We start from the raw sequence: 10,361 nt of genomic DNA, 5'->3' as shown, positions 1-10,361 counted from the left end.
TCCTATGGACTGGGCACCTTCCTCCTTTGGGGCACGGGGCTTCTTTCTTATACCAGCTCACCATTCATTCTCCAAGCATCCCCCAAAATGGAAACCTCCCAGCAGGAGGATCAGATTCCTGGGAGGTAACTGTACCCCCTCTGCCTCACTTTGCCCATCAGCCTTCACCCCTCACCTTGGCCGGGAGAGCTGACTCCCTCCATGTCTCAGGGCTGGAAAGGCAGTGTAAGGTGAGATGAAGATGGGGGAGGGCTGGAAGGAGGTTGCAGGCCTGGAAAGGGGCAGGTCCAGGCCCAGAGTGGGAGGAGGAGACAGGCAGTAAGGGTGTTGACTGAAAACCACAATGTAAGGAAGGACGGGAGGCCGGGACTGGGGTATCTCAGGCCTCTCAGTGAGTGGAGCTGGAGGCAGGAGCATCTGGGAAACAGGCCTCCCTCTGGAATTCGGAGTTGAGCTGTTGTGTAACTCACTGGCTCCTGGGATCTAGAAGACAAGAGTGAAAACTACAAAGGGGCATCCAGGAGTTCCACACTCCAAAAGGACAGATTCTGGTGAGTATGACACCCTGCCGGACGCATGGATTCCTGGCCTCAGTTTCCAGGGTCTTTCTTACTGCCTGGACACCAAAACAGCAAGAGGGAGGCCTGGGCGGTTGTTCAGAGACTCAGTGGTCAGCAGAGATAGCTGGAGCAGAAACACACATGTACAGAAATGAGAGAATATCAAGGCCAAGGCTTGGTTGAAAGTAGCTTTGCCACTCCTAAACCAGCCCTGGCTGTCTGATCTACCCCTACCTGATCTCCCAGCTGCCTTGTGCTCCTGGGTGCTCCAGAAACTCCACATCTGGTGACTCAGCCATCCTTCCAGGCATGGGAGACCTCAGGAGCCTTGGCTTTTGTTGGGAACAACATGAGACCAGGAAATTCTTGACTCCAGGTTCCCAAGCCTCCCAGCTGTCTAGGGCCTCCTTTCTTCCCTGAAGGCAACCCTGAGGGCCCTCCTAAGAAAGAGACTCCAGAACCTATTTTTAAATGTGACCTGCAAACCAGGTGACAGGCAAACTAGGGTTCACTGAGGCTGGGCAGTTCTAAGGAGGAAATGGGCGCAAATGAGTTTTGCTGGGACTGAAAAAGTCTTCCTCAAGTCCCTTCTTCATGTTCCAGCAGAGCCACATACCTGAAGTCATTCACTGGCTCGTTATTAATAGTTGTTTATGCAGCAGCACCCGTGGCCCTGGGGGGTTTGCAGTGATAAAGGGCAAGTTCCCTTCCCTCAAGAAGTTCATGTGATGGGAACAAGGAAACCGAGGAGGGTACTGGGAGATTCTGGCCCAGATGGGACAGAGGAGAGAGGCCTTCTACAGGAGGTCCCCTGTGGGTTAGCATCCAGAGAATTAGAGGGAAGGGCATCGCTGGGAGAAGGAAGAGCAGGAGGTGCCACGGTGCACCTGGGGGAGATGATGGGGGAAAGCCGGCAGAGGCAAAGTCACTGTGCCCCCAGCACCGCTGGGGAACTCCGGGACTTGCGCTCCTCCTCAAAGCCTGGTGGTAGGGGGCGCTTTACACATCGTTTGAGGGTGTTTCTTCAGGATTTAATGGGCTCTCACCTTGTTCTCTTCCCAGCTACGCACCATGTGGTTGGCCCTGCTGCTATCGTTGTTGCCCACGGCGCGGGCTCTGAGCCTGGCGGGGCCTCTCCACCAGAGGGTCCTTCTTTTCCGGCTCACTCAGCAGGGCCCCTCTGAAAGCGGGGCCAGTAACACCACGGATTCGCCCTGCGAGGGGCTCTTCCCCACAGGGGCCACGACCTTGACCCTGGCGAACCGCAGCCTGGCACGCCTGCCGAGCTGCCTGCCCAGCTCACTGCGCAGCCTGAACGGCAGCCACAATCTGCTGAGCGTCCTGAGCGCGTCGGAGCTCGGCCACCTGCCGCAGCTGCAGGTGCTGACGCTGCACCACAACCGCATTGGCACACTGCTCTGGGGCCCCGGCTGGCCCACGGGTCTGCACACGCTAGACCTCGGCTACAACAAGCTGGCCGCCCTGCCACCGTGCGCTGGGCCCGCTCTGAGCAGCCTTCGCACGCTCGAGCTCTCCGGGAACCCCCTGCAGTCGCTGCCGCCCCGGGCCTTCGCCTGCTTCCCGGAGTTGCGTCTCCTCAACCTCTCCCGCACCGCGCTGGGCAGCGGCGCCCAGATGGACATCGCGGACACCGCCTTCGCGCCCCTAGCCACCCTGGAGGTCCTGGACCTCAGCGGCACGCTCCTCAAGCAGGGTGAGTCCTGGGCTCCACCGGTTTTTAGAGGCGGGCTGGGCATGTTCTCCCGGGCAGGCCTCTGGATTTCCTGAGCCACACACACCCTGCTGGGAACACCTCACGGAAGTTGTTAATTCCTTGAATCCCGATGTAGGAACTATCATCTCGGTTTTGCATTAAGAGGAAGCCGAAGTCCAGAAAGGTGGATGGCCCGAGGTCTCACAGCTCATTAAGTGTTGTCTCCAAATACAAATCCAAGCTTTCTGGGTCCAGAAACCAACGTTCAGCCTCCCTGTGGCACTGGGACCCAGCAGAGCTAGAGAATGGTAGTAGAATGGGGAAGTGGATGCATTGATTCAGAGCTGATTAGCACCAAACAGGCAGTTCATGTGATGCAAATGATGCTCTGAGGATGACTTCATGGCCTTTTCTACTTGGTTGGCTAAAATCATGTCTGCAAATGTTGACCCCTTTAAACAATACACAGGAGGGAAGTAAGAATACCAGTTCTGTTCTTGGTGTATTCTGACTCTGGTTCACAAGGTTGGTTTCATTATTTTAAAAAACATTTCATGTGTCTAGAATCACCTCTCCCACCACCACAAAGAAAAGAGCAAGAACTGGAAACAGAGGGGAAGGGACACATTATCCATATATGAGGAGAGCCACATAATTAGGTTTCTGGGCCTCACTCAGCCTTCTGATTTTCTCCCCCTTCCCTACCTTCCTTGAAAATTTCTTCACTCCTGGTAGCCATCAGAGTAAAGTTTGGGGTATTTCCATGTGGGGTTTAACAAGAATGTGGGAGAACAGCAGAGTTGGAGACAGTGTCCTGGGTTCAAGTCCTGGCTCTGTCCTTTCCCAGCTGTGTGGTCTTGGGTTTATCATTCTCCTTTCTGGCCTCAGCCACCTTGGGCTGGATGGAAGGAAGGAAGGAAGGAAGGAAGGAAGGAAGGAAGGAAGGAAGGGAGGGAAGGAAGGAAGGACTGGCCTCTCAGCTGAAATGGCCCTGAGATCCCCAAAGCTGCCACTGTGCCCATGCTCAGCAATGACGTTCACAACTCACCTTTTCACTCTGGGTGTTTCAGTAATGCCCTGCCAGCCTCCTCAGTTAGTGTCTTCCTGGGTAGTGGGCAGTTTCCCCTCTGTGTTTCAGTGCAGTCAGGGTGGATCAGAGACCTGCCCAAGCTCACGTCCCTCTACCTAAAGAACATGCCCAGGCTGAGGAGCCTGGAGGGGGACATTTTCAAGATGACCCCTGACCTGCAACAGCTGGATTGTCAAGATTCCCCAGCACTTACCTCTGTCCAGACACACATCTTTCAAGACACTCCTCACCTACAGCTCCTTCTGCTCCAGAAGTAAGTACCGGTATTTCTGAATCCCATGACTCAGTTTTGCCCATTACACTATACTAAGTAGGTATAACTATTTTATAGAGCAAAGCAGACTCTAATTTTCCTCCAGTGGCTCCTTCAAGTCCTCTCTGGGGTTTTGTTCTTCCTTACCCTTTGGGTGGTATCTTTGGGCCTGTCCCAGGTAGTCCCTCCAGCCTGAAACTGTGCACCTCAATTCTGTCCAGAGTAATATTAAAACTTCAAACTCTCATGCATGTAAGGCTTCCTTTAAGCTCAGGGTGAGTAACCTGCATGGGAAGAAGGGGTGAGGGCATCAGGTTCTTTATTTCTCCAACTACATGTGTCTCCATGTGAGCAGTCAGCCACAGGTCTAGGGAGGAAAAGTGAAAGAGTCGAACAGTCCTACTTGCAGTGAGCACCCAGGGTTGGTGCCTTCTGCCCTAGTGATGTCCAAAGTGCCACTCTACCCACCCTCCTTCCTGACTCCTAACAGGAAGGGCAGCATCCCTTTGAAGAAGATCCCAGGCCACCTCCTTTCCTGGGCACCCACACCTGGGCCCTGGGAAGTAGCCACTTCTGTCTTTTCTCTGCCCACTCCAGCCCCAACCAGAGTGCTTCACTTCAGCGTTTGTCATTAAGGAAAGGAGAGAGAAGATGTAGAGCACTTAGCTCAAAGCCTGTCAGATGGTGTGTGCTCTATAACATTAGTGCAGATGAAGGTGGCTGTGATAACAGTGAGGATGGTAATGATGAAAGCGATGGTGATGTTGGCAATGGTGATTGTGAGGATGTTGGCAATATGGTGTATTGGCAATAGTGACAGTAACGGTGATAATAATGATGATGGTGGTGATATGTTGATGAGAGTGATACCTCTGGCTCAGACCCCTCTTTTGAGCTTTAGACTGAAGCAACATTGTGTGTAAGGCATCGTATGTGGAGCCCAACTGCCTGGGCTCAAATCCTGACTCCACCACACTGTGAGTTGGGGCAAGTTATTTAGCACTTCCATAGCTCAGTTTCCTCATCTGTGAAATGATGACCAAAAAAGAAGCCCAAGGTCATTACGAGCATTGCCCAAAGTAATATCATCTAACGGTTAGATGGTATACTAATCCCTAAGAGAATGGTTTTCCCATACACCACCATGGCTCTCTGGGAATCGTTTAGACCTGATTGTAAAAGCCTGACAATTGATTTTCTGTGTATTTCAGCTGCAACTTGAGTTCCTTCCCTCCTTGGACCCTCCATTCCTCCCAGGTCCTATCCATCAACCTCTTTGGCAACCCCCTCACTTGCAGCTGTGAGTTGTCATGGCTCCTTGTGAATGCAAAGAAGATAGTCCTAAGCAGGTAACACATTTACAAAGCAGGTGACTAAGGGGAGAGGGTCAGCCACTTGGAACTGAAGTTGTCCCAGCTCATGTCTTGCTCACATAACCAGGCTGGGCAGGTTGGCATTGTTGGGCAGGGTGGCCATCTCTCATGTAGTCACATTCAGGGACCCAGCTAATGGAGGCTCTGCTTCCCTTCCGGTGAGTCAGAGAGGCAGAGAGCATGGACAAACAGATATGGAAGATTTTAATGGGCCTGACCTGGAGGTGGGGCTCATCATTACCACTAACATCCACACTTAACTGCAAGGAAGGCTGGGAAATGTAGTCTACCTCTGTTCCCAGTAGGAAAAAGAAATGGCCTAAGTGAACAGTTAGCTTTTCTCTGCCAGAGTAGGGTTATCATTACCCCATTTTACAGATGAGTGGACTGGGGCCAAAGGAGAGGAGTATTTGCTTAGATTCATGCAACTGCTGGGTGGAAGAGGCAGTATCCAACTCCCTCCAAAATTGTGCTTAAGCACTGGGCTCCCATGAACCCCCCAAATGGAGCCTGGCCTCCTGTGTCATTCAGTCCAAGGCCAGTGGACTTACAGAACTGTAGTGGGACAGACAGAAGTCCTATGAAAACTTCTCATTGGCTCTTACCTGAAAGAGCTATTTTTGCAGTGGGGCCTCATGCCCAGGTTGGCCACAAGAAGAGGATGGGGGCTGGGAACACCTCTGGTCTTGAGCACCCTAAAACCAGCTCCATCAGCTCACTTTTGGGGACATCCCCTGTTCTGTAGGGGTCCTTTTCTCGCCTCCCACCCAAGCCTGGAAACAAGTGAGGCTCAGTCTGTCCCTTTCTCCGCTTCATGTGGATTCCAAAGACAAGCACCCAGGCCCTTTGCAGTGAAGGGTCGAACTTTGTATTAATGAGGAGGTTGAGAGTGCAGGCTCTTCACATCACATCCTACTGTTCATTTTGGCTGCATTACTTAACCTCTCTGGGCCTCTACCACCTCATTTGTAAAATGGGGATAACAGTGCCTACCTCATAAGGTAGTGCAGATTAAATCCATCAATACAGTAAAGTGCTAACAGTAGTCCCTAGCACATGTTAAGCACTCAGAAAAATGTTAACGAGTGTGAGTATTGTGACTAGTACTCACGGCCAGGGGGCAGACAGGTGAGAACGCTTAGAGAATCTGGACTGCCCTTCACAGTGTTTACCCAGGTTTAGGCTCTGCCATTTGCTGGCCGTGGCATCTCAGGCAGGTAGTTCTTTCTGAGCTTCTGTTTCCTCCTCTGCCTCCTGAGAGCCTCCTCCACAGGTTTCTTTAAACGTCAGTGAGATGCTGTGTGTCTAGTGTGTACTCTGAGGTACCTGGTAGGTGTGTTGACAAGCCTTAGCAAAAGGGATTCTCTGCATTGAGTATGCAAAGGCCAGCACAAAAGCAGTTTTGATGCCAAAATTACCTTTTATCTGGTTAACTTCCCTTCCAGGGCAGCTGACACTCTGTGCGCACCAGCTGCAGGATCCCTGGGGGCCTTCTCAGCTCCTCTCCCGCTGTCCCAGCTGCCCAGTGTGTGCCCCTGGGACCAAAGCACCACTCTCCTTGATTCCAACTCACCCTCCTCCTTCTGCTGTACCCAGACACCATCCACACAGGGGTCCTTCACCCCGCCCAGCACAGCCCCCTCCACTCAAGCTGTGAGAGGCCCACAGAGTGTCACCACAGCCCCCTCCCACACTGTGGGTCCCATCTCAGGAGCTGCATTGTCACACAGCAGTGTTGGGGAGGGGGCCACGGCCTCTGCTACCATCTCTGCATCAGATCCAAGAAACTCCAGCCATCCACCTAGGGCTGCAAGCACAGCCAGGACAGAGCACGAAGTACATACTGCCGGGTTTATCCTTGACCCTAACATCTCAGCTGCCACTGCCCCACCGGCCAGCAAACAGGTTGGCCTCTTCCCTGCCTCCGGGAGCCCACTGAGCACACCCCAGCACGACTGGAAGACACAAGCCACCCCGCAGGCTCCCCACCCAAGCCCTTCCGAGGATGAAATTCCAATCCTGCTTTTGGACGACTCAAGTGAGAGTGAGGATGAGGAGGTCCGAGCGCCTCCCAAGGACGTCCCCTGTGATTACCACCCCTGTAAGCACCTCCAGACCCCGTGCGCAGACCTGCAGAGGCGCTTGCGGTGCCGGTGCCCCGGGCTCAGCAGGGAAGACACTATCCCAGACCCTCCCAGGCTGCAAGGGGTGTCAGAGACCACCGATACATCTGCGCTTGTCCGCTGGTGCGCCCCTAACTCGGTGGTGCGCGGCTACCAGATCAGCTACTCTCCCGAGGGCTGGCCGGGCAACCAGTCGGTGGTTGGGGACATCTACGTCACTGCCCGGCAGCACACCTTGTACCGGCTCTCCCCGGGCACCACGTACCGCGTGTGCGTCCAGGCGGCCAACAGCGCGGGGCTGAGCCAGCCGAAGGCCTCGGGCTGGAGGGAGCCGTGCGCCACCTTCACCACCAAGCCCAGCTTCGTGCTCATCTTCGCGGGCTTGTGTGCCGCCAGCGGCCTGCTGCTCGTGTGCACCCTGCTGCTGACCCTGTGTCTCTGCAGGCGGGGCCGGAGGCCACACAGGCAATGCTACGACACGCACCTGGTGGCCTACAAGAACCCAGCCTTTGACTACCCGCTGAAACTGCAGACCTTCAGTTAGCCCAGCTTCCCCTCCCCCTGTCGAACTGGATAATCACGGCCCTCTCGGCTCTGACAGTCTCTGACTCCCGAGAAGCCAAGCACTCCTCCAGCACACACTTTCCTTCCTTCTACTTCGCTGTGGCTGTTTCCAGAAACGTGGTGGCCCACGTGAGACCTCTCGTATTGGAACGGGCCATTCTTATTTTTCAATAGCCACCGGTGCTCCTCGGTGTACAGAACTGTGTGTGGAAGTAGGAAGAGATAAAACAAAGTCTCTAATCCAGCCTCTTATACTACATTAGTGACACACTCAAACCCTTTTAGGAAGTTGAGAGCATTATACTACGTGAAATAAGTTCCGTCTGGTCAAGCTCCAGCAAGGCACATGTTTGTTAGTAAAGGAATGGACTCCGGTGGGTTCTCGACCTCAGAACTGGGTGTGAGGAAAAGCGATGGTGGTTTCCGGAGGCCTTCCCGGTTTCTCAGTCACTTTTCCGGATATGGCAAAAATGTGCTTCTAGCTTTAGAGTTGAAACAGCAGTCTTTTCACATCTTTGCCCATTTTTTAATTGGCTTGTTTTTTGTTATTGAGTTTTAACAAGTTCTTTATAAATTTTGGATATTAGCCCTTTATCAGATGTACCATTGGCAAATATGTTCTATTCAGTGGGATGGTTTTTTGTTTTTGTTTTTTTTTCCCCATTTTGTTGATGGTTTCCTTTCCTGTGCAAAACTTTTAGTTTGATGTAGTCCAAATTGCTTATTTTTTTGTTTCCCTTGCCTGAGGCAATATATCAGAAAAAATATTGCTGTGAGAAATGTCCAAGATTTTACTACCTATGTTTTCTTCTAGGATTTTTATGGTTTTGTGAGTTTACATTAAAGTCTTTTATCCATTTTTTGTTTATTCCTGTGTTGGCATAAGGAGGTGGTCTAGCTTTTTGTTTTTTGCACATAACTTTTCCAACACCATTTATTGAACAGACTATCTTTATCCTGTTGTATGTTCTTGCATTCTTTACCAAATATTGACTGTAAAGGTATGGCTTTATTTCTGGGCTTTCTATATTCCATTGATCTATGTGTCTGTTTTTATGCCAGTACCATGCTGTTTTGATTACTATGGCCTTGTTGTATAGTTTGAGTCAGGTAGCTTGAGTCCTCCAACTTTGTTCTTCTTTCTCAAGATTGCTTTGGCTATTAGGGATTTTTTGTGGTGTGCACCCCTATGTTCACTGCAGTTTATTTATAATAGCCAAGATTTGGAAGCAACCCAAGTGTCCATCAGTAGATGAGTAGATAAAAAAGCTGTGGTACATTTACAGAATGGAATACTACTTGGCCATAAAAATGAAGAAAATCTTATCCTTTGCAACAGCATGGATGGACCTGGACAGCATTATGCTAAGTGAAATAAGTCAGCCAGAGACAGACAAGTACCATATGATTTCACTTATATGTAGCATCTAATGAATAAAATAATCTAACAAACAAAATAGAAACAGACTCATAGAGAGTAGACTGACAGCTGTCAGAGGGGAGATGTTATGAGGCTGGGTGAAGAAGATGAAGGGATCAAGCGAAAACAAACAAACTCATGGACACAGACAATAGCACCGTGATTATCAGAGGGGAAGAGGGTCGGGGGGAGGTAGAAGAGGGTAAGGTGGTGATAAATGGTGATAGGAGACCTGACTTGGGGAGTGAACACAATACAATGTACAGTTGATGTATTATAGGTTTGTACACCAGAAACCTATATAATTTTATCAACTAATGTCACGCCAATACATTTGAATAAAAAAAAAAAAACAGTCTTCTGGGAACACTTGTGAAACACAGGATAGACTCCTTTCTAAAGTCAATATTTGCCCTGGCTGGATTGGCTCAGTAGATTCAGCACAGGTCTGTGAACTGACAGGTCGCTGGTTTGATTCCCCATCAGGCACATGCCTGGGCTTGTGGGCCAGGTCCGAGACACACAGTCACATCCGTGTTTCTCTACCTCTTTCTCCCACCCTTCTCTGTCTGAAAATAAATAAAATCTTTAAAAATAAATGAAGTCAATGTTTATTGCATTTTATGTAAGTGGACAAAGGAGCTACGAACTTTTTGTTTTTAAAGAAGCATAATGTGCTCATTTTCAGGAAGTTTTTTTTAGAGAAATGAGCAGAAGAGAACCTCAGGCTCTAGCTTGAAGTCAAAACATTTCTCTGCATTAAACAATGCTTTCACGATTTGCATGTGTGTGTGGGATATGCCTTACTTCATCCTTCCTCATTTTTTTAAAATTATTTATTTTTAGAGAGGGAAGGGAGGGAAAGAGAGAAGCATCAATGTGCGGTTGCTGTAGGTCATGGCCTGCAACCCAGGCATGTACCCTGACTGGGAATCGAACCTGCGACACTTTGGTTCGCGCAGCCTGCGCTCAATCCACTGAGCCAAGCCAGCCAGGGCTCATCCTTCCTCATTTTTATACAATCTTAGAGAAAAAGTGATTTTATAAAATTATAATGGGGTCGTATTTCTAGATTTTAATTTTCTACAGTAGTATTGATGTTGGTTTTCTGTGGCTATCGTAACAATTATCACAAACTGGGTGCCTTAAAACAACAAAAATTAATTCTTACAGTTCAGAAATCCACAATCAAGGTATCAGCAGCATTGATTCCTTCTGGAGACTTGGAGGAATTGTTCCATGCCCCTTCGCTAGCTTCTGGTGG

At 50.3% G+C, this 10,361-nt stretch overlaps 1 protein-coding gene across 1 annotated transcript; it reads left to right on the top strand.

Moving 5' to 3' along the window:
• Positions 1–363: 363 nt before the first annotated feature.
• On the top strand, positions 364–8,285 carry LRRN4 (leucine rich repeat neuronal 4). The gene is made up of 5 exons (XM_045833173.1): positions 364–551; positions 1,623–2,274; positions 3,413–3,617; positions 4,829–4,966; positions 6,436–8,285. The coding sequence occupies exons 2-5, from the start codon at positions 1,632–1,634 to the stop codon at positions 7,655–7,657; spliced, it is 2,208 nt and encodes a 735-aa protein (XP_045689129.1). The 5' UTR covers positions 364–551; positions 1,623–1,631; the 3' UTR covers positions 7,658–8,285.
• The last annotated feature ends 2,076 nt before the right edge of the window (positions 8,286–10,361 follow it).

This window comes from Phyllostomus hastatus, unplaced genomic scaffold, assembly GCF_019186645.2.
Source record: "Phyllostomus hastatus isolate PE091 unplaced genomic scaffold, TTU_PhHast_1.1 phas_contig_17, whole genome shotgun sequence".
Classification (NCBI taxonomy): Eukaryota; Metazoa; Chordata; class Mammalia; order Chiroptera; family Phyllostomidae; genus Phyllostomus; species Phyllostomus hastatus.
This window is presented reverse-complemented; position numbering and strand designations above follow the sequence as displayed.

Excerpts from the sequence above, each read along its gene's own strand:
- LRRN4 (XM_045833173.1), top strand. The coding sequence starts at position 1,632 with ATGTGGTTGGCCCTGCTGCTATCGTTGTTGCCCACGGCGCGGGCTCTG. Across the intron at positions 2,275-3,412 it reads CGGCACGCTCCTCAAGCAGG|TGCAGTCAGGGTGGATCAGA; the intron begins GTGAGTCCTGGG and ends TCTGTGTTTCAG. Across the intron at positions 3,618-4,828 it reads CAGCTCCTTCTGCTCCAGAA|CTGCAACTTGAGTTCCTTCC; the intron begins GTAAGTACCGGT and ends TGTGTATTTCAG.